A 24,955-nucleotide genomic window follows, 5' to 3' on the forward strand; every position below is an offset into this window, starting at 1 on the left:
TAAAGAGAGTGCTACCATCAGATTTATATTTTGAAGGGATCACGTAGCTGCATGATGTAGAGAAAAAATAAATGAGGGGAAATTAGTTTAGGTTGGGATGACGTATTATTATAAAAACCTGGATGTGTTAAGAGTGAAAGGGGCACAAATTAATTATACTGAGGCAATGGACATAAACCATGTCTGCTCAGGGCAAACCAGGACTATGATCATTCTAATATAAGGATGTGTATTGTATAATATATAATATAATGTATTGTAATAGTCCAGGACAGAGATGATAAAATATTGGGGAGGGGTAGTGCAGATAAACCCAGAGAAGAAAGCTGATCCAAGGAATATTTAGGAGGGAAAACCAACTGGACTTGGTGATGGGTATCCCAGGAAGAGTGAGGTAGAAATGTGTGAAGAATGATGCCCAAGGTTTTGTTACTGGATGAGTGGTGCTACAAGACCTGAAGTAGACGGGTATTACAAGGGAAGATCATGAATTTGATTACAGGAGAAGATCATGAGGTTATTTTTGAGACGTCTAAGTGGAATTGTTAAGTAGGCAGTTAAATACATAGTCTGGCATATAGAGGAAATTTCTTCATCTCCTATAGTCTTCTCTGTCAGCCTCTTCTATTTTTCTTATTATGGTCTCTGGATTCCCTGAAAACAGGGCTGGGAAAGGACTTGTGTGTGGATAGTTTGTTTGGGAGCTGATCCTTGGGAAGCAGAAATGAAGGACCAGGAAAGTGAAACAGAGAGGAAGACACGAAATATAATGTGTATTACTGAAGTTACTACTATGGGAAACAGGGACTGCATTATGTCAGAACTTTTCCATATTCCAAAGAAGCACAGAGAAAGCCTCCCCGAATTGTCCTCTTAAAGGAAGACAGGCTAAAATGGTATCCATGGGCTCGCATCTGCCACTGGTTGAGGGTCGCTCACCCATTATAACGTCTAGTCTGGGATAGCTCACAGGATCTGTGGGTTCCTGGCATGGCCGAGAAATCCCTTGAGCAGAAAGTGAGAAAATGGGAGTCATTCACTTGACGTGGGATGCTGAGCTCACACAGGACTGGCCACTGTAGCTAGAGCTGCAACCATAGGAGGGTCAAAGGCATATGACCCCAGGTACCAGAGACATCTGCTACATTTGTAATAATAAGGCTTTGGAAGCACAGTTTTCTCCCCCTTTGGCAGTAAGATTTTCCTTTTTCCTTTTTAGTTTTATTGGGGAATACTGGGGGAAAGTGTGTTTCTCCAGGGCCCATCAGCTCCAAGTTGTTGTCCTTCATTCTAGTTGTGGAGGGCACAGCTCAGCTCCAAGTCCAGTTGCCATTTTCAATCTTTAGTTGCAGAGGGCACAGCCCACCATCCCATGCAGGAATTGAACCGGCAACCTTGTTGTTGAGAGCTCGCGCTCTAACCAACTGAGCCATCTGGCTGCCCCTCCGGCAGCTCAGTGGCAGCTCATTGTCTTCAATCTAGTTGTGGAGGGCACAGCTCACTGGCCCATGTGAGAATCGAACTGGTAACCCTGTTGTTCAGAGCTCATGGCCTAACCAACTGAGCCATCTGGCCACCCCATAGTAAGATTTTTCTTAGCTATAGATGATTACATAGCACATACACATAGGGTTTGAAGAATAATTATAAAGGAACACCCCATGTAGCTAACCCCCATTCAGTAAATAGTATATTACCAATACCTCAGAACCCACTCTTGTGTTCCCGACAGCACAACCTCCTCCATCCTCCCAGAGACAACTATTCTGACTTTTTCCTCTTTACCTTTCACCTGCTGCCCTCTTACGCTTAGATTCCATGGTCCATCACTTCAGCCAATCCTGTAGCCATCACTGACTATATTTTCTAGTTATTATTAATTTCCTTGTTCCAATTTACTTTCATAACATCTGTCTGGCAAAAGAACCATTAATGCATCTGACTCTATTTCCTCTATCCTTTCCTCCACTTATTTAAAGAGAAACTTCTTGAAAGTCTGCCTGCATTCCTCCCTGGCTTTCGGTTTCTGATTTTGTCCACTCCTCAGTCTCCTTTGCTGGCACACTTTACCATGCATATCAAATGTAGGAATTCCTTAGGGTTCTGTCCTAAGTCCTCTTCTCTTCTCATTCTATACACACTTCTTAGGTCATCTCCACTCTTGAGACTTCAGTTATGTTTTATTGTATGTCCTTACAACACTGGTATCCATATTTTTAGCCTAAGCCTCTCTCCTGACTCATATGGCTAGCCTACTTAGTGGTTTTGTAAGCATCTTAAACTCAGTATGTCCAAAATTAAACTCATTGTCACCCTGAACCCTAAAATAGTCCATAGTTTAGTAGTTTCAACCAACATCCACTCAGTTTGCCAAGCTAGAAGTTTGGATATTCTATTTGCATTCTCCATCTCGCTCCCCTCGATGTCCAATCAGTTACCAGGTCCTGTTGTTTCTACATGCCAGTATTTCTAATCTGGCCACTCTGTCTCCATTCCCTTTCTTGCTTCCCTACATCAAGTCATCATTATCTCTCACCTGGATGGCTGGAACAACTTCCAGTGTTATTCTTATCCAATCCATTCTGTACTCTTTCACCAAAGCAATCTCTCTAAAACACAAATATGATCACGTCACGGGCCTCTTTAAAATGATCCAGTGGCTTTCAATTGCCCTTCAAATAAAATATGATTGATTTCTCTAATATGCCTTAAAATTCAACGTAAGAACATGCCTGAATTTTTGGCTTCACCCAAAACCTCCTCCCTGACACAACCCTCCTCAACCGTTGCCCACACAACTCAATGTTTCATCCATATTGGCATTTTTAAAGATATGCCAGGCTCCTTCTTGCCTCCAAACTTGACGTATGCCATTTCCCCTGCCTGGAATACCCTCCCCACCCCCTAACCTGCCTAGGTTTACCTATGTATCCCTTACATCTCATTTTCAAAGCTCCTTTTTTCCAGAAAACTTTCCCTGCCAACTACACCGCTCCAAACTGGGTATGGTTCTCCCATAGCAGTCTATATCCTAGTATGTGTCACATATATTTATTTAATTGTCTCATTTTCTGAGAGTCCAGGAATTGTGTTTATCTTGGTCAGTGCTCTATCCCTAACATCTAACATAAAACAGGGCATGTAGTAAGCCTTAATAAGTTCTCTGTTGAATTAGTGTATTGACAAATTAATACCAATGCATACTAAATGCTCTTTTTAATTATAAAAAATGAACACTTAAGTTTTTATAGTAGCTTTAGGTTTAAAAAAAAATTAAGAGAGAGGTACAGAGATTTCTCATATGTCCCCTGCCCCCACACAAGCACGGTCTTCCCCATGATCAACATCACTCACCAGAGTGGGCCATTTTTTTTTTTTTTTTTTTACCAAGGATGAACCAACATTGACACAACGTTATCACCCAAAGTTCGTAGTTTACCTTAGGGTTCACTCTTGGTGTTGTACATCCTCTGTGTTGAGATGAATGCATAATGACATGGATCCATCATTATTCTGTGTTTCCCTGAAAATAAGACCTAGCCAGCGAATCAGCTCTAATGTGCCTTTTGAAGCAAAAATTAATATAAGACCCAGTATATTATATTATATATTATATTATATTACATTATATCTGGTCTTGTGTTATAGTAAAATAAGACTGGGTATTATATTATGTGATATTATATTATATTATATTATATTATATTATATTAAAGACCCAGTCTTATGTTATAGTAAGATAAGACCGGGTCTCATATTAATTTTTGCTCCATAAGATGCATTAGAGCTGATTGTCCGGCTAGGTCTTATTTTTTGGGAAAATGGTAGGTAGTACCATACAGAGTATTTTCATTGCCCTAAAAATCCTCTCTGCTCTCCTTGTTCATCTCCGCTCCCTCCTCTCCCGGCACCCTTTGTAACCACTAATCTTTTTTATTGTCTCCATAGTTTTGCATTTTCTGGAATACATGTAAGTGGAATCATACAGTGTGTAGCCTTTTCTGAGTGGCTTCTTTTACTTAGTAATAAGTACTTAAGATTCCTCTATGTCTTTTCATGCCTTGATAGCTCATTTCTTCTTAGTGCTGAATAATACTCCACTGTGTGGCTGTGACACAGTTTATTGATCTACTTACTTACTAAAGGACATGTTGGTTGCTTCCCTGTTTGGGCAATTATGAATAAAGCTATATATACATCCATGTGCAGTTTTTTGTGTGGAGAGAAGTTTTCAACTCCTTTGGGCAGATACCAAGGAGTGTGATTGCTGGATCATATGATAAAAGTCTTGTTTGTTTTGTAAAAAAAACACCAAACTGTCTTCTAAAATTGTTGTGCCATTTTGCATTCCCACTAATAACAAATGAGATTCCTGGTGCTCCACAGCCACACCAATATTTGGTGCTGCCAGTGTTCTGAATTTTGGCCATTCTACTAGGTCTATAGTGGCGTCTCATTGCTATTTTACTTTGCATTTCTCCAATGACATATGATGTGGAACACCTTTTTATATGCTTATTTTTCATCTGTATTATCTTCTTTGGTGAGGGGTCTGGTAAGGTCTTTGGCCTATTTTTAATATGGTTGTTTGCTTTCTTATTGTAGAGGTTTAAGAGTTCTTTGTAAATTTTGTATAGCAGTCCTTTATCAGATACGTCTTTTGTAAATATTTTCTCTCAGTCTGTGTCTAATCTTCTAATTCTCTTGAAAAATGTTCTTTTTGTAGTCCGTAAAATTAGAACCCACATTTGGAGAAGGACCATCACCAATAACTAACAGTGTGTTGGAAAGTGACTTTTCATCTCTCCCAAAGTGACATCTTCTGCTGCTTTTAGCTACAGACTTTATCTTTTTCCAACTAGTTGATTACTTAAGTGTTAGTCAGTTGAAGTGGCATTATCATATCATATCATTTCTACTGATCTGTGATGCCTCTTTGGGAGACCATTCCAACTTTGGAGAAGTGTGCTAATGGTTTCAAGTATTTGTGTTTCATGTAAAATACAGGCATCTATAGAACTGTGAGCAGTAGATTCCAAATGATACAGAAATGAAAACCTCTACTTGGGTACACCTAAAGGTACCTCAATGATTAAATATATGGGGCTTGTGTTTATAAGAATAAAAAAATCTAAAATCTTTTTTGTATTTTTACTGCTGAGATAGGAAAATGTTCTCCAAATTAGGCGTAATTCAATTTATATAAGTACTCCTAAATATTTTTTCAAATGACAGTGGAATACTCTTAATAGCTGTAGCAACTGTTTCATACTGTCTCTTTATTTTTACTATGAGGGCTTTACAAATTTCCATCCTAAGCTAGACAAATGGCATTCTTATTAATGAGTAAGCTTTAAAAACACTATTGATAAAAAATTATTTCTCCTTGGAGGAAGCCTTAAGACGATGAGAGAAATACATTTAAAAATCGATATTCCCTTTATTAGCTACTATGAATCTATCAGCAATCTATCTAAAAAGGAGACAGTAAACTACAGTTCTAAGGTCAAATTTGTCCCACCACCCACTGTTGTAAAGTTTCATTGGAACACATCACACCCATTCATGTATGCACTGTCTACGAATGTTTTTGCACTTCAGTAGCAAAGTTGACCTTCTGACCTGCAAAGTCAAAAATATTTACTATTTCTCTCGTTACAGAAAAAATTTGCAACCCCCTGATTTAAAACTTTCTTGAAGTGATATACATCATTAACCCATAACTCTTACTGAAATAAGGTATTCTACAAACTAATAATTTACTTTATAAAATTGGGATTTAAAAAAAAATGTCCCCAAATTACATCTTCCAAGCTTCAAAAGGGATCACTAATTACAGTGTGTTATGATCTGATGAATAAATTCCTAATCTCACTAGTGTAGTTACAACAGACCAGAAATAGGAAAATAAAAGCTTCTGTCCTTGATTTCAAATAATGCTACCAAGTTATAGAAATCAAAACAGTATAGTATTGGTAGAAAACAGTCACAAAGATCACGGAACAGAATAGACAGCACAAAAATTAACCCACACACATAAGATCAATTAATTTATGACAAAGGAGGCAAGGACATACAATAGGGAAATGATAGTCTCTTCAATAAATTACACTGGGAAAACTGAACAACCATATGCAAAAGAATGAGCGTGGACCACTATCTGGAACCACATACAAAAATTCACTCAAAATGGATTAAAGACTTGAACGTAAGACTTAACACCATAAAATTCCTAGAAGAAAACATAGGCGGTAAGCTCCCTGACATCTGGTCTTAGTAATGTTTTCTTGGATATGAATCCAAAGGCAAGGGCAATAAGAACAACAAATAAATAAATAAATAAATAAATAAATAAATAAATAAATAAATAAATAAAATGGGAATAGATCACATTAGTGTCTAAACAGCAAAGGAAACCATCAACAAAATGAAAAGATAACATGCTGAATGGGAGAAGATATTTGCAAATCATATATCTAATATGGGGTTAATATCCAAAATATGTAAAGAACTAATACTGAAAAAGGTGAAGGGATTAAAAGTACAAATTGGTAATTACAAAATAGTCATGGGGATATAAAGTACAGCATAAGGAATATAGTCAATAATATTGTAATAACTATGTATAGTGCCAGGTGGGTACTAGACTTATCGGGGGCATCACTTCATACATTATATAAATGTCTAACCATTACACTGTACAGCTGAGAATAATATAATACTGAATGTCAACCATAATTGAAAAATAAAAAAGAACTCATATAACTCAACAACAATAAAAACAATCCAATTAAAAAACGTAGAGAGAATCTGAATAGACATTTTTCTAAAGAAGATGGAGAACAAGTACATGAAAAAAATGCTCAACATCGCTAATCATCAGGGAAATGCAAATCAAAGCCAGTGATGTACCATCTCACACTTGTCAGAATGGCAATTATAAAAAACACAAGAAACAACAATGTTGGTGAGGATGCAGAGAAAACGGAACCCTTGTGCACTGTTGGTAGTGCAGCCACTACAGAAAACAGCATGGATGTTCCTTAAAAGATTAAAAATAGAACTACTACATGATCTAGCAATTCCATTTCTCGGTATCTATCCAAAGAAAGCAGTAAGACTAATTTGAAAAGATATATGTATTCCTATGTTCATTGAAGCATTATTTACAATAATCAAGATATAGAAATAATCTAAGTAGCTATCAAAGGAAAAACAGCTAAACAAGATATGGTACACACACACACACAGACACACAGACACACACACACACACACACACAGGAATACTACTCAGCCATGAAAACGTGTGAAATCTTGCTATTTGCAACAACATGGATGGACCTAGAGGATATTATGCAAAGCAAATTAAATCAGACAGGAAAAGAAAAATACTGCATGATTTCACTTATATGTAGAATCTAAAAACAAAACAAAACAAAACCAGACTCATAGATACAGAGAACAAACTGGTAGTTGCCTGAGGGGAAGAGGGCTAAGGAAGAGTAAAATGGGTGAAGGGGGTGAAGTACAAACTTCCAAACATAAAATAAATAATCATGGGGATATAAAGTACAGCATGGAAACTGTAATCCATAATAGTGTATTAACTTTGGCTAACAATTAATAATTAACAGACAGTACCTGAATTTATTGTGGTGATCATTTTGCAATGTATACAAATGTCAAATCACTGTGATGTGTGTCAATTATACTTCAATTGAAAAACTGCTTCTGTCTTGAGTCCCCTCTTACTCAGTTTTCCCATTTACAGCAAAAGTATAATTCTCATTCTTCAGGGATACTTTAAAGATCAAAGTAGATAATGCATACTTGTAAAGAATTTTATTATTTATGATCATACAGATTTCAAAGCTTTTTTTCCCAATCCCAGCTTTGCTGACTGCAGTCATAACTTGTTTTAGTTCGTATTCATGTGGAAGTCTGACCAACTTTATCATTTAGTTACTCTGCCATTGCCAATTTATATTTCTTGAGTGTGCATCTCTTAGGATGGCTTATTACTGTCCTCATCTTTTCTGCCCACTCAAGTCTGCCCACTCATTCATTGCAATCCACTTGCACCCATTGCCTTGCTCACACTGGCTTTTACTATAATGCTTTGGATTTATCCAGAAATGAAAAATATATTCCAGTCTAGGGGCATGCTTAAGTGGGACACCGACTAGTAGAGAGGTCAGCCATATCCATTTTGATGAGTTCTAACAACGCTGTTAACTTTACTTCATTATATTTTCACAGAAATTTCAATACCATCTAGCCCAGTGGCTTTTAGTATTTTGTAAGCATATAACCCCTGCTTCAAATGAAACCTTAAGAAGAAACACACCTGGTAAAGCACAGAATGGAGGGGGGGCAGTGGACTGGTTGAAATTAGAGATGGGAGGTCAAGGGAGGTATGGGGACATATTGGAGGGGCATCTACCATGTTGAGGGAACAAGGGAAGGCTCTTCAAAAGAGATGACGAACCCTAGGTTTCCGGTTTGCATGCTTGGTTGGATGAAGTCCAAGGCAATAGTCATTTTAATTATTTCATGATGAAGTAAACAATAGGGTCCAATTTATTCACCACTGCTACTGAACAAAGAAAACACAAGATAATATTTTTAGAAAGTTTTGTCTGAACACAAAAAAAGAGTCGACCAAGGAGGTTATGGTGTTCTTTAAGAAGAGATTAAATGAAGTGCTACTTAAATAGTTTTCTTTAATTTTGAATTGTAGCTGGGCACAGGACGATAGTGCCTTGTGGTCTTTTCCAGATCTATTTTTAATAATTCTGCTGTTTTGCTGGCTGTCTGACCTTGGACTAACAGATATAGAACTGGGAGAATAAATAAAGCCGAATAGTAATGCTGAGGGAGAATCAGAGTTATCATCTTAATGCCTTTTTTCTTTGTCTCCATGGCCCTATCTTCCAGGGGAGAAAAATGAGAGCAAGAGAGAAAGACAAAGAGAGAGAGAGAGAGAGGGAGGGAGGGAGGAAGGGAGGGAGGGAGGGAGGGAGGGAGAGAGAGAGAGAGAGAGATTACATACAGAGAATGCCAAAAAAAATGTATACACGTTTTAAGAAAGGAAAATACTGTATTAAAACTGTAATGCTCAATATATACCGATAACAAAAGATGAGTACAAGTCAAGTCTATACATTTTTTTGGCACTCCCTCTATTTCCTCTGAAATCATGTCCATAGCTACAAGGTTAGTGCTAAGTATCAAGGGTGCTACTGTTTTAGACCTAAGTCTACTCACATAACTTTGACGTGAGATTTGGACATCAAGAGAGGAGGAGGAATAAGGAGCGTTGCTGTTGTTGAATTTCATTTGGAGAATACACTACATAAGTATGAATAGTATGGTAGAGTTGATTCTACAGTCTATGGAGTCCAGTGCACTATGTGCTTTTAACATAAAGATGAAAAGACAGGCATGGACTTTAGGAAGAAATGCTTTCAGGGTCGTGCTGTATCCACAAGCAAGCTGGTTGTCTTTGGGATAACAACTCTCTCTGGGCTCTACCTTCCTCCTACGGTAAAAAAAAGATCATAAGGTGGGACCTAGCTCATAAGGCTGTTGTAAGATAAAACAGAACAATGCACAAGAAATATTTAGCAAAACTCCTGGTACAGAGCAAGGTATGTAATGCATGTTAGCTCTAAGATAAATATTAGGTATGTTTGGGTCAATGCAAAAGATGGGGGATAATTGAAATCAAGGTAGGTATTATCGTTGGAAAAAGCTATGATATGCCTAGGCATTACTGTACTAGAATCAGACTGTGAGACCTTGGAGACCCCCTAACGGAGTTAAACATGAAGTGACAATGCTGTTTTGCCTGATTTACATCAGACCTTTGTTGTTAAAGCACATTTTGCTCACTATGCTCAAGACGAAGCATTATTCACCCAGATAATAGATCCAAATCCAGGCATTCAAATGTTGCTTAGAGTCAGAGATCAAGATGGAAATCCGCAGAATCATAGAGATTTGTGTCTGTAAACTTGCTTATTATATCCACATTCAAGGATGTAGGAAGGGATCGTGTCAGCTTTTTAACCAGAATCTTTTCATTACTTCTCCCTGTTGGGGTTGCAGCACATACTGTGAGTGACCTCCAGAGATTCTCAAGCCATATGCAGAGAGCAAATTGAATCTGAAAGCTTTATTAGATAAGTTTGTCTTTCAGCTGCTGGGGGTGGATGGCAGCTGTATTGGAAAAAATAAAATTTCTTGTGAAACTGGGTCCCGACCTTGCAAAAAAAAAAAAAATCTCAATTCAAAGTGCATGATTCAATTCTGAGTCATGTCCTTATTTGTTAAACATGGAGTGCAGGTTCAAAAGAAAACGGCACATTACACCTTAAAAAAATAAGAATCGGTAGGAAAAATAAGAAGACTTCTCTTTTGATCTTGCTGGACTTCGTAAGTAAAAATGTTTATAACCAAATCATAGGATTAAAAAAAATATACCAACAATCGAGGAAACGACTGTTCTCACTCACTTCAAATGAAAAAACTACCTCCTCCATTTCTAACCCACAGTAAACATTATAAAAAGTTTATTTATATCTTTTATCCATAAATTTCTTCAAGGACAAACAATAATCCTGGAAAGCTAAAGTGACACTGGAGATTGACCAACATGTTTTATTTCCATATTGTCTCCTACTTTTTTAGCGGCATGTTATTTAGTTCCTGCTTTTTAATGTTGGAGGACAATGACTCTTTTGAAGTTGTGATAATTGCCTCAGAAGCAAGAATTGAAGGTATTATAATTTTGACTTTTTTTTTCTATTGTTGGTCTATATTACAATTTAGGCACTGGTGCAGTTAGTACTTTTAGCAATTTTTGCCTAAATATTAGAAAAGCTAGATTGACTGTCTGCTTAATGAACTCATCATGGACTGGCAAGCATTTTAGAAAATAAGATTAAAACATACTTTCTTAAAAATACTGAAGATCAGGGAAGGAAGAAACTGTATAAATTTTAAGAGGAAGATAGAATGTTAGACTGTAAAATAACGGTTCTCAAATTGGTTATAAGGTCATAGTCAAGAATGAGATGGGGGTTAGATTTAGCCTGCAAAATATGCACCAAAGCCACAGCATCTCCCTATTTGATCAATACTGCAGTCTTAGAAAAAAATTAGGATGTATCACTGAGAGTATGAGGCTAAACATATCTGTCAGCTGTGTCTAAGCAGGAAAAAAACAGTTGAGATAACGTAAGAATACTGAAAAGCACTGAGATCAAACTCAGGAGATATGGGGTTGAGTCCAGATTCTACCTAAACAGCTGGACAAACTACGATCACTTAATCTCTTTGATATTATAATTACACGAAGGTTGACTGATTTGATCCTACTCTAAAATAAATGGACTGTTTGGTCAAAATATATTAAACACCTACTACATGCTAGTCATTGAATAAAAGCTGCATACATTGATGAACAAGATATAAAATAGGATCCTCTCAGAAATTACAGTCTATTAGAAAATGAAAAGTAAATACTTACATAAATAATTTAGTAATCAAAACAGTGATAAGGATATGAAAGAGAAGAAGTATGCTTTGAGATCATATGATAGAAGGCTCGAGGAAAGAGTCTTGTAGAATAAAAGGCACAGTTCAGAGCCAAAGGATGAGTCAATGGGAGAGATCATCTAGGTAAGAGAGTAGTAGATGTGGAAACCGTGAGCTCAGTAAGAAGCAGACATGTTAAAGGAACAGAAGAAAGCCAGAGATGCTAGGCTTTGAAGAAAAGGGGGGGAGGGCAGTAGAACAAGAAGGGTAGGCAGGGGAACCATCACATAAGACCTTGTGGGCCACGTTAATAATTTGAAGATTTATTCTACAAGCAATGGGATTCAAGCATTACAACAGAACAAGATTTGAATTTTGCATTCTTCTTCTTTATGGGGTATGTTTATTTGGGGAATGGATTAGAGAGAGGTAATTCAAATCAGTTAGGAGGGAAGCATCCAGGTAAAATATGATGGTGGCAGAAGAGATAAACGTGGGTAAAAGAACTGGAAAGATATTTAGATAATAAAATCAGTACTACTTGGTAGTTGATTGAATGAGGAAAGTGAGGGAGAAAGAGGTGTCCATCCAGGATCACTTACGAGTAATGGTTTGAGTGGATGGCATTGCCATTTGCTGAGATCGGGAACACACGAGGAGAAGAGGGGAGAGTCAGTTCACTAGTTCAGCTTTGGACATGGCGGATTAGAGGAGTCTGGGAGACATCCAAGTGCAGATGTTGAGTGAGTTGTTGGATATATGGTTTCCTTTGAATTCATTCTAATCTACATTTCATCACCCCTACCACTCTATTCAACTTTCCTAAATCCAAGGTTGGTTCTCAGGCTTTTTCTTACTAGACCTGTAGGCAGCATTTGAGACAGTTTATCAATGCCTTCTCCTTAAATCACTTCCTTCACTTGGCTGCTAGGTTTCTGTCTTGGTTTTCCTCTTACTTTACTGACTACTTATTACTATATCCCCTTACGATTGGGGTCCTCCCCATGACTCAATCTTTGTATATCTTCTTTTTTCCATCTACATTCACACCTTGGCTTTAACTAACAAAATCTTATGGCTCAGCTATATGCTAGAAATTGTATATTTACATCTCAAGATTGGATCGCCCTCCTAACCTCCAGGTCATTTCGTCATCTACCTATTCTGCATCTCCATTTGGATAACTAGTAGGCATGTGTAACAATTTGCACAAAGCAGAGATTTCTATATTGCCTCCCATCACCCTGCATCTTCTACCATCTTTCCTAACTCAGTAAGTGACAACACCATTCTTACAATTTGCTCAGGCCAAAAACCTCATCACATTTTCTCATTCCCGATATCAGTTCTGTTGACCAATCCTGTTGGCTCTACCTTCAAGGCACATTCAGAATCTGTCTACCTCTTGTCACTTCCACTGCCCCTACTCTGGACAAAACTATCATCATTTCTCACCTAAATTACTGCATTAGTCTAACTGGTCCTTTCTTGCTTCCAGCCTATTCTCCTCCGTACAGTTTATTCTTAACATACCCAGAAAATTGTTGCCAAAACATTTATCAGATCATCTCACTGCTCCGCTCAAAGGTTCCATTGGGTCATTTTACACAATGTGAATGTCAAAGTCATCTTGATGGCCTTTAAAGCCCTCTCTGAACTAAGGTCATCTCTTAAGTGCTCTCCCCTTCACTTACTGTGCTCCAGTCACACTCGTTATTCTTTCAATACTAGTCCCATCCCATCTCATGGCCTTTGTTAGAATGCCATTCCTGGAATGCTACAGCCTAGAATGTTCTTCCCCCAGATATCCACATGTCTCACACTCTGACCACATTCAGGCTTTCACATAAATTTCCCCTTTTCAGTGAAGCTATCTTTCTAAGCACCACCCTCGAACTCTATCCCCATACTGCTTACACTTTCCCATGTTTTATTTTCCATTGCAGTTACCACCTTATAACACGCAAACATATTGTATTTATTTATTTTATTTTCTATCTCCAAAAATGTTAGCTCCATGAAGATAGAAATATATACCTTTTATTTGTACATTGCTGTACTTCTGAATTAATGTATAGATCTAGAACTCAAAAGAGAGGTGTGGTTTTAAAGTGACAATGTGGGAAACTTCAATATATAGTTGGTACTTGAGACCACACAAATGGATGAGATTACCCAAGAGATTAAAGAATGCAAAAAAAAAAAAAATAATGAAAAAATGCGGTCTGCATTACTTTCAACATTTAAAAGACAGATAGAGAAGGCTGAGCCAGTCAGGAAGCTGAGAAACACTAGCCAGGGAGGCAAGAGGAAAAATAGAATGTGGTGTTATATATGTGAAGGGATAGAACAAATGTTTCAAAACAGGAGTGGCCAACTACATTAAATGCTGCTAACAGTTTAGTAAGATGAGGACTGAAATGGTATTTTAACATAGAGATCATTTCGGACCTGAGGGCACTTTCAATGGATTGAGGGAGGGACACAGCTGGGGGAAGAAATAGAGACAGGAATATAGATGACTCCTTCTAGAAAAGTGGCTATGAATAAGAGGAGAGATTTGTCAGTACCTGGAGGAGAATGTGTGGTTGAGGTAGACTAGATCTAGGATGCTTATTTATACATAAGCATGTATAAATACTGCTGATGAAATCACGTGACTCAATTTAAAGATACTTCACATTGCAAGGGAAACCTTTTTAGGATGTTCTGATATAAAAGGATATGACTGGCTAAGCTAAAATGTAGCACAAAAATACCAGGTACTCAAATAGTTGATACATTTAATATGAGCTTGTAGTACATTACAGCAGGCTGAATGATATTATCATATAAGGTAAGAAAAGGGTATGCTGACTTTGTCATGTGACTATGTCAAGAGTAGACCAGTGATTATAGAACAGCATCCAATTCTGAAGCCCACAACAGAAAAACAACATGGAAAACACACTTGGGAAGGTAGAAGGGGGGGACTACAGAGATGCAACGTTTGAGAAACAGATGTGTAAACATTTGAAAGACAGCTTTTTTGTTGATAGGCTGAGGGGAACTCATCTGATTTATGTGAGAAAAGGAAAGTTTGAAGGGGGATTAAATAACAGACTTCAAAGAGTGTCTAAATGTTCAGTGAGCAGATATGGTCTTTGCCTACTCAAAAAATAATTTAGACAGTTAACTGGAACTTGGGTCAGGCAGCTGAAAGAATGTCTCGAGTCTAACGGCAGCGTTGGAAACTCCACCTACTCTTCATTTTTAAAGAAGAGAGTAGGCAGTTAACCTTAAGATTGCTTCTGACAGAGAGAGCCTTTTCTGAAGATATTGGAGAAGAATGAATGACCTCTCAAAGACCTTCCAGAGATCACAATCTTACAATCTACAATTTAAGCGCAAACTGCTACAGTTTCTTTTTGGAATCTTCTTTCTTTGAGGATAAAGTTATATCCAATGTCAACATGATTCAGCAAAACTTTAAGACATATTAGGAGTCCACGGAGAACTTTAACTTGTGGGCTGTGGGGTGCCTTATTCTCACGAATATGTTTAAATAGTGTTAATTTCCCCTTGATAATAGTTTGAGAAGAAATTCAGCATTGTGGTGTACTCTATAGTGATTTCCAGCAAAGGTCCTTTTTTGGAAGGAGATAAATACTATAAGAAGGCTAAGGTGTTTTTACTGTAACGAACCCTTTATTTCTGTTAAAATGCAGGATGTGGGTAATTGAAAAATCCGTAATGATCAGAATATTTCATTCAACCATTGATATTATTCTCCTCCTCCTCCTCCACACACATGCACGTGCATGTGCACGTGCACATGTACACACACACACACACACACACACACACACACACACACACAGAAACTTCCAGGAATGCTTCCAACAAGCATTAGAAATGATGGATTAGAGCTTCTCTTGCTTTGCCAGTTCAAATCCCAAAGCTTGGCCCTAACTGGAGATGATAACCAAGCAATAAAACTGCCAAAAGGTTAAGAGAAGGAGAACAAAGGGAATTTCATTATCACAAAATGGATAATTAACATCTAAATAGTCTAGTTTGCACAGTCTATCACCGTCTTGAATATTAACAATGGCAGCACTCTTGTACCCTCCCCGTTAACCAGAGGACATTGCTGAAGAACCTGGCCTGGGACCAGGGACCCCCATTGCCTACATTGGAATAAGAAGACTTCTTTCTGATCTGTGCGAGCCATACAGGAGCCTCCCCAGCCAGGGTTTACTGCTGTCACTTCCCTTTGTACAGTGTAACACATCAGAGTTCAAGCACCCTCACCTCAATGGTATATACACATATAATTTAATTAATTGATTAATTTATTACTGCCAAGAGTTGGAGGGTCTCTTTAGCTGCTCAGGGCTTTGAAATATCCTGGGGAGGGTCTAAAATCCATTCCTTACCCTGTTATTATCATTGATTAGGGGACTTCATGCATTTTGGTACAAAATCTTACTCCTAGTGTACCGTGTTTCCACAAAAATAAGAATGAACTGAACAATCAGCTCTAATGTATCTTTTGGAGCAAAAATTAATATAAGACCCAGTATTATATTATATTATATTATATTATATTATATTATATTATATTATATTGTATTATGACCGGGTCTTATATAATATATGATATAATATAATACAATACAATATAATATAATATAATACCAGGTCTTACATTAATTTTTGATCCAAAAGACGCATTAGAGGTGATGGTCCAGCTAGGTCTTATTTTTTGGGAAACACGGTATCAGACTTTGAGAAAGTTTTTAAGATTTAAGGCAGGGGTGTCCAAACTGCAGCCCACGGGACAACTGCGGCCCGCAATCCAACTGTGGCCCGCAATCCATTTTTAATTGGCCCACAGTAAATTCCAAAAATATATTTAGTGTACTTAAATAAACCAGGTGAGGCAATACATACTTCACCTCGAGTGAGTGGCCCAGCTATTTGTATATTTTACCGCATATGGCCCTTGGGGAAAAACGTTGAGAAAAGTTTGGACACCCCTGGTTTAGAGGTTTTAGGTATAAAACCAATGATGGCATAGCCATGTCCTAGGTGTTTTCAATAGAGTAATTATCTGTTAATGAGTCAGAAAAAGACTTTGCTCCATTGAAACTGATGTGACTTATCCAAAAGCTTCAGCTGAAACAGAATCGACAGTAGGCAACATAGATGAAACTGGAAAGGAGATGGGGAGTGTCGGAGCCCAGGGCAGGCTGCCCCCCAAAACACACAATGGCATACTGATGAAATTAGAGTTACTTGCAAAACAGCCAGTGCGAGAAGGGTGAGTTGACCCTCCCTTGTCTCTTTGAATGCAGGAAAATAAAGCTCTGTGAAAGGTGCCCTCCTTGTTCCACAGGGGCTGAGAAGGACTGTTTTGGTTAGAGGGAAGGAATCCTTCCCTCTATACAGGATAGAGAAACCTTATTTTATCTATCTATCTATCTATCTATCTATCTGTCTGTCTGTCTGTCTGTCTGTCTGTCTGTCGTTCTATCTATCTATCTATCTATCTATCTATCTATCTATCTATCTATCTATCTATCATCTATCTACTTACTTACTAATTTACTACCCAAGTGCTCTTTCTGCTTGGATTCTTTACTAATGAGCACCCAAACCTAAGTTTCTTGGAACTGTCAATTCTTTACAAATTTATTGTTTCTTTATCAAAAAAATATAAAAAGCTGGACTGGTTCATTTCTCTGAGTATAATTTATGATCTCCTGTGTGTATGTATTAAATTGGTCTTTTTCTCCTGTTCATTTGGCCTTGTGTCAATTTTATTATTAGTCCAGCCATAAGCACTCTAGAGGGGTAGGAGGGGAAAAATCCCCCCTCGCCAACAGTGGCACCTCTCCTTGTGTTTCTGAGAAAGATGGGGACCCCAAAGGGGCGGAAGAATTGATAGCTTCCTTCCTTCTTTCTCTCATGATCACTGCAGATAAATGAAGGCCATTTTCACAATAAATTAATTGTTTTCTCGCAATTTAAATCAAACAAATAAATAGTAGTGCCAAGATATTTAAACTCCAATTAACCTCATGTTTTTATCAAACTGCCTAGACATTTACAGTATCATTGAAATAGCCTTAAATGCTTTATTCAACTCTAGAGAGGCAAGTGAAGTTCAAATAATAAATGTATGAATAACCTTCTGTGTGAGTATTTGATATTTAAGTATAGCCTTCAAAAATTCAAATGAAGACAAATAAATCACTGCTTGAGACATAGTGTTCTGATGAATAACGTAAGCTTTGGAATCACAGAGTCCACCTTGGACATATTATTTAATCTTTCTGACCCTTGGTTTTCTCATCTGCAAAATGGGAATCATATCACAACTCATTCAAAAGGTATTACCATGGCACTAATTCTAAGACTGGTATTAATTTAGCTTCACCCAGAAGCAGACCCTAAGAGACAAGGACTTAAGTACAAGTAATTTGATTGGTAGATGATACCAGAAAGCTGTGGTGGAAGAGTAAGGAGATGAATAGGAATGGAAAGGAAGTCTACACAGGGCATGCTAACAGATTATCACTGTGGCCAACTGGGGCTCACCCCACTGGAGACCTCTGGTGTGGGACATGCCTCTGAGTTGTCCTACAGGAGTGAAGATGGGATATTTGTCCATCAATTCCTGTCCATCAGTGGTTGAGTGCTGTTCCAGGAATGTTTCCTCCCCAGCACTTCTAACCTGCTCTGCAAGTGGGTGAGCTTCTCCTGTGCCCAGAGAAAGCAAGCGTCTGGGCAGAGTCACAGCTACTCGAATTTAGAAGGCTCAGGTTTACAGAAAGGATTAGTGCTGAGGTGATATGAGTAGGACATTAAGGGCCAATTTCTACCCACCTTCCACTTCCTGTTTTTTTTTTTAAAGTAAAGTGTTGTTGGAACACAATCCTGCCTGTTTCTTTATAATCTGTGTACGGTATGGCCGCTTTTAGAGTACAATGCCAAAGGAAATTGCATGACCACAAAGCTGAAGATATTTACTATCTGGCTCTTTACGAAAAGAGTGCGTTGATCCCTTATCTAGTTGATAGTACAACTGAGATTAGAATTTAGGCTTCTTGACCTCCAATGCAGCACTTTCCTAATTACACTGGAGACTTGCTCTCTCCAAAATTAATTACAGGAAGAGGTGGTTTTATCAGTGTTTAATCAACTAGAAACCTCTATTAACTGGCACCGCTATGTGTCTATCTATACAGTGTTCATTCATTTCAGAGTTATTACTCGGGGACATTTGAAGAACTCCAATATCTTGATTTGGAGTCTTCACATTGTGTTCAATGAATATATACAATTTCTTTTGAAAACACTAAACTGGGTATTATGGAATGTGAATGTTCCCAGACCCAGCAGCTTGTGGTTAAGAAAGGATTCACACTGACATTTACAACCAGATTTGCTGGCTCTTTGCCTCCATCTGCCATGCAGGCCTTCAGTCCCATGTAAAGTCCTATCTACCTAAATGTTTCTGAGAGGCTCTAGGGGAGCTTCAAAGAAGCACGGCTATTCTCTTCACAGGTCTTTGAGTTGCTTTGCTAGGCAGATACTGCCTAGGCTTGGTGTGCTGTCCATCTACTTGAACTTCCAAGCTCCAAAGTCCTGGTGGAGGAAGGGAGAGGAATGATGGTGGTGCTAAAATACCATGGATTTCCCTTTGGCATCCACAGCACTGGATCCCCCTCCAATTCCCCTCCATGTTGCATGCAGGAGGAGGGATGCACTCCTCCCCACTCACCATAGGCCTATGGCAACCTTTCTTAAAGTGCAGTCCCAGGATGAGTGGCATCAGCATCACTTGGGGACTTTTTAGAGATGCAAATCCTCAGTCCCCACCCCAGATCTACTGAATCAGTAACTCTGGGTTGAAGCTCAACAATCTGTGCTTTAATAAGAAATGGGTGATTTTAATGTATGGACAAGTTGGAGAACCACTGACATAGGACACTGGACACAGACCAACACTTTCCTCTCTGCTTCCCTCACCCTTTTCCCCAGCGTAGTGGTTTGAGTGTAAAGAAGGCCACAAGAAAGGTTCCCATCCTCCTCTACGTAGGCCCCTGTGCTATGACACTGCAGATTTTCCCTTTAAGAAGTGAAGTCTATTTCTCTACCCCTTGAATCTGGGCTGGCCTTACAACTTGCTTTGACACACAGAATGCAGCAGAAGTGATGTTGTATGAATTCTAGGGTCTAGGTGTCAAGAGGTCCTGTAACTCCCACTTTTAGGCTCTTGAAACAGTGTCCTGAGAATGTCAGCTCATGAAGCTCAGTACAACCCCCTGGAGGATGAGAGGTCGTGAGGAACCAAGGTTCTGCAGCCAACAGGAAGCTGTCACATATCTGAGCCAGTCTATTTTAGACCATTCTAGCTCCTGTTGAGTTGCCGGATAACTGCATGCGTGTGAACGACCCCTACCAAGACCTTCAGAATAATTATCCAGGCAATCCCAGCCCAAAATGCAGACCCAAAGAATCACAAGCAATGAAATAACTCTTGTTTTAAGCCATTACATTTGGGGTGATTTTATGCAGAGACAGATAACTGATACATTCAGGTATCCAAGCAACAATAATTGCAAAAAAAAGTTTTTTTCCAGCATGCCTATTTGTCTTGTAAATTGAAACAATTTGCATAGCTCACATAGGACCATCTCATCCTCATCATATTATACAAGTAAGCAGCCACAAGGGAGCTTGGTTTAGTATTTTTTAAAAAGATCTTTGGGCCTCAGTTTCCACATAAACAAAACAAGAATATTCAACCAGAAGACAGTTTCAGTGATTATTCTAGGTTCAGAGTTCTATAATTCTAAGAGATTCAGAGTTCTATAATACTAAGAAATTCAAACAGAGTAAACTGGTTTCTTCCACTCCTTAAGTAGAAAAGACACAGACACATATCTCACTTTTACTGCACGTATCCCCGAGATTAAGTTAAATAACATTAACTACTGGCTAGCTGCCTCCATATCTCCAATTTCCATTAGGTTCTTGGACAGAGAGATAGTGCAAGGCACAGCAAAAACAAAACACAACAAAACACAGGCTTTGGAGCCTGACACACTTGGATTGGAATCCTGGCTCTCTTTCTTCCCAGCTGTGTGGCCTTAATCTAGCTATTTCCCCTCCAAGTCTTGGGATCCTTATCTTAAAAAAAAGTTGTTTATAACCGTATGTAGTTTGCAATTATTTTGATGTTAAAGACACATATGTAGAAGCAGCCAGCACAATAAAGTACAATGGAAAAAAACTTACTATGATGACTTATAAATGATATTGCATTACAATACAGTACATGAAATAATCATATCAGAGCCATATTGCAAATTAGATTTTCCTTTTTTATACTGTATTTATTTCAGATTAACTTCCTGGAAGTCAGGGATATAAGCAATTCTTAATTCTGATGTTTAAACCACCATGTTACAGAAAAGAAAAGAATGTTTTTTCTTTTTAAATAAAAGTAGCTCTGTTTCTCATTTGTTTGTCTTGTTCTAAAAACTCATAAACACAGACAATAATTTAGTGGTTACCAGAGGGTAAGGGGGGTGGGGGGTGGGAGATGAGGGTAAGGGGGATCAAATATATGGTGATGGAAGGAGAACTGACTCTGGGTGGTGAACACACAATGGGATTTATAGATGATGTAATACAGAATTGTACACCTGAAATTTATGCAAATTTACTAACAATTTTCACCCCAATAAACTTTAATTAAAAAAAAAAAAGTAGCTCTGGATTGACTTGAATCTCTATTGATTCTTTTCATTCAATGTTTGTACATTTAACATTTCTTACTTTACTCCCAGCTCTGGTCAGTTGGCTATATGGGATGAAAAGCCCCTGTTTTGAGAAAATTCCTTTCCCCCTCACTTCTTCTCCAGCTCTGGCCTGAACGCTCCCAGCTATCACTAGTGTCTGAGAGCTGAGACCATTCCCAGAGGCTCCATACTGGCAGCAATGTGGAGGCAGTAGGATGAAGGCAAAGTGTGGCAGGGGGAGATGCGACTCTTAGGTTGGGGAGAAGAAAGTGGGGCAGGAGCTATGAAAGATGTCTTCCCCCGCTTCGGCCACACATTCCCTTGTCCTCTGCTCTCGTCTTCCTGGTCTCCTTGACACTCCTCCAACTTGCTTCACTTCAAGGCCTTCACTGTGGTTCTTCCCACTCTTCCCGGAATGCTTTCCCCCATAAGACATACACATGGCTTATTTCCTCACTTCCAACAGCTTTCTGGTGTTCTCCATAGAAAAGGTAACCTGACCAAACAGTTATGTCCTCATTCCCACTCCCCTTTGCTTCTTCTCCTGTTTTCCTGTTCTTCATAACTGTTTCTCAAACGTCAGTGTGCACACAAATCACGTGGGCATCCTATTCAATCTGATCCACTGGGTCTGGGGTGGGGCCTGAGACTGCATTTCTAAGTGCCCATCTGACATTAATCTGTGAACTACACTCTATAACACTTAACAATATCAAGACAGTACATGTTTTTTTCTTTATTAGCTCAGCATCTTTTTCTTCCAACCAGAATATATGTTTCATGGAGGGAGGAACTTATCTTATTCTATGTTGCATCCTGAGCACCTAGTATACCCAATATATAGAAGTTACTCAATAAATATTTATTAAATGGATGAATTATATATGTTGCTAGAAATCAAAACTGTAATTTTGAATGCATTTGCCATTAGAAACATTATTGTCACATTTAGGTACTTTACAGGTGAAACAGATTTCTGTGCTCTGGCTTTGTAACCTTTCCACCAGGAGTAAAGTGGCTTAAATAAGGACACAGACCCATAATTATGTTCCGAGTTCAACAAACTTATAAACAAATCATTGGAACCCAATCTCTTTACAAAGTTAGAGAGTTTGAGGCTGAACAAATGAGAGAAAGCTAGAGAATAAATACAAATAAATAATTAGATAGGGACAAACTATGCATATGTGCTGAGGAAACCAAAAACTACAGGTCATAAAAAGAAATAAACCTGGTATAATTAGTTGACTATGAACCCTAATCCAGCAATTTTAGTGTTCCAGATTGACATAAAAAATAAATAAAGGAATGCTTAAACATCTTTTTCAAGTCTCCAGTGTCACTAAGTATCAGTCTGATGATTGCTCAGGTACCCCAGGCGGCATAAGACACTGTCCCCAGATCGTATGGCCTCTTTTAATCCAAGAACTATTTGTGCCTTCTACTGAATTATCATTGTGCTATCCTGGTTTTCCAATGTGGTATAGTTCTACTTGATAGAAAATAAAAATCATCTTTACTTGATGAACCAGTCACCATGCTTTAGTACTTAAATTATTTGATCATTGGAAAGTAGACAAGGCAAAACAACAACAACAACAAAACACAGATGTTTTCTAGTTCTGTCTAATTATAGAACTGGTACAGCAAAGACAATTTCGGGCTCCTTTCACCTGAGCCAGGGTTAATACTACCGTGAGATTGTATGCATATCTTCTACTAACAAGTGAATAGAAATAAAATAGACTGAAAATATGCAGTAAAAATAAAAATTGAAACTATAGTTACATGAAGCAACATTCCTCCCCCAGGTCTGTGGTAGTCACGGCCCATTTTTCTTTTTCTTGAACTCAAAATGAAAGAGCTTTCAAAATTGTTTTCAAATGGGACAGGGGGAGGTGCTAGGAGGACTGTGTTTCTGTGGTTTCAGGGGTTCGTACAGGCACATTTGAAATGCAAAGTTTACACTTCAACGATGTAGGATTCATTGAGCTCAATCCCTCATGTATTTAGTGCTAGTGGGGACTCTGGCGCTCCGTCCTGATACCCTCTTCAAGGGACAACACAGCCATCCCTGCTGCTGGGAGTATTGGTTGTTAGCTGTGTTCCTTACTACCAACTGCCCTTGACCCCAGAAAACACTTCTTTTTTTCTTAAGTTTATTGGGGTGACATTGGTTAGTAACATTATATAGATTTCAGGTGTACAATTCTGTATTACATCATCTATAAATCACACTGTATGCTCACCACCCAGAGTCAGTTCTCCTTCCATCACCATATATTTGACCCTCTTGACCCTCTTCTGACGTCTGCCCTCTCCCCTTACCCTCTGGTAACCACTAAGCTGTTGTCTATGTCTGTGAGGTTTTGTTTGTTTATTGTCTTATCCATTTATTGCTCAGAAAACACTTTGGATGTCTCCATTTTGTCCCAGTGTGCAGCCCATGAGCAATGACTGGCTGCTTCAGGAATACACAGACCAGGCCCTCTCCTCTGCAATTCAGGACAGCTCTGCAGAGCAGCCAGGCTCTAAGGCTCCCGTGAAATGTGCTGAGGCCTCTGCTGCAGTCAAATCACCCTTCAGCCTCTTACGCTGTCTACTCCTGTGTGCCTTTCTTCATCATAGGTGCATCTCCAGAAAACACACTCCTATATGCTCTTGTCATCCAACACTCTGAATCAGAGTCTGTTTCCAAGGAACCTACTCTAAGACATTCTGTATAGTAAATAGCACAAAGGTTTATTCGTATTTTCAGAATTGCAACAAATTTTCCCTTTCACCCAGAGATCACCTCACTATTACGCTGTTGAGCAAATGGCTACAGACAAAGACAATGGGATTCAGAATACTTACAGGGTACAACAGTCGCCAGTCCAGGAGCTGGGCCAGGCTGCTTTGCCCTCAGCTCTTGAAGTAAATGGGTTACCACGTTCCACTCAGAGCTCAGATCTTCTAACTTCCTCTTTAATAGAAAAAAAGCACACCTGTTATTTATTTGATTGACATCTTGAAGATAACTAATTCATGAAGTTATTAATTCATTTTGTGAATACATTATTGTATTTCTGCTGCATTTCACTTCTCAATGAATTTTTCTAGGTAGAATTCCTTTCAAAGGTATCGTAATTATTTTAGCCAACCAGCCTAGAAATAGTCAGCAATTGCTGCATACAGGCTCTTGCTCCAGGCACAATTTCATTTAAAGGAAGTACAGACATTAATAAAAGCAAAACAAATAAACAAACAAACAAACAAAAAAACAGGACCATCTCAGCAAGTGGCTTGACTCTGAAACAGTATTGAGCATGTCTGCATATGCGGATTATCCAGAGAACATTAAATATATCCTGATATCCTGGTTCACCACAGATGAATTATCTTAGAATCCCCTGGAAGGAGGGGCTGTGATACACATGGGGATATGGCACTCAGCGTCCACATCAAGGACGGATTCTTGTCTCGAGTGGTGGAAAAGATGTCAGTAGACCTCCTTCAGTGGTCAGTCTCTTCAGGGACTATCCCAGCTGCACACAGCTGCCTCGCCCAAGGGCATGTCCTTCCCAGCCCTCCTTCAAGGTGAGGGTATACAAGCTCAATGTAGCTCAAAATGGG

General features: G+C 38.6%; 1 protein-coding gene across 8 annotated transcripts in view; it reads right to left on the reverse strand.

Annotated features, from left to right (window-relative positions):
• The window catches only part of DMD (dystrophin), a 2,125,071-nt gene that overhangs the window by 665,379 nt on the left and 1,434,737 nt on the right, over nt 1–24,955 (reverse strand). For all 8 annotated transcript variants that reach the window (XM_074323908.1, XM_074323912.1, XM_074323913.1 and 5 more), the window contains one exon: nt 24,197–24,305. In XM_074323908.1, coding sequence (XP_074180009.1) covers nt 24,197–24,305 — 109 coding nt within the window. The remainder of the gene's footprint in view (nt 1–24,196; nt 24,306–24,955) is intronic.

The sequence above is a fragment of the Rhinolophus sinicus genome, chromosome X (genome assembly GCF_036562045.2).
Source record: "Rhinolophus sinicus isolate RSC01 chromosome X, ASM3656204v1, whole genome shotgun sequence".
Taxonomy (NCBI): Eukaryota; Metazoa; Chordata; class Mammalia; order Chiroptera; family Rhinolophidae; genus Rhinolophus; species Rhinolophus sinicus.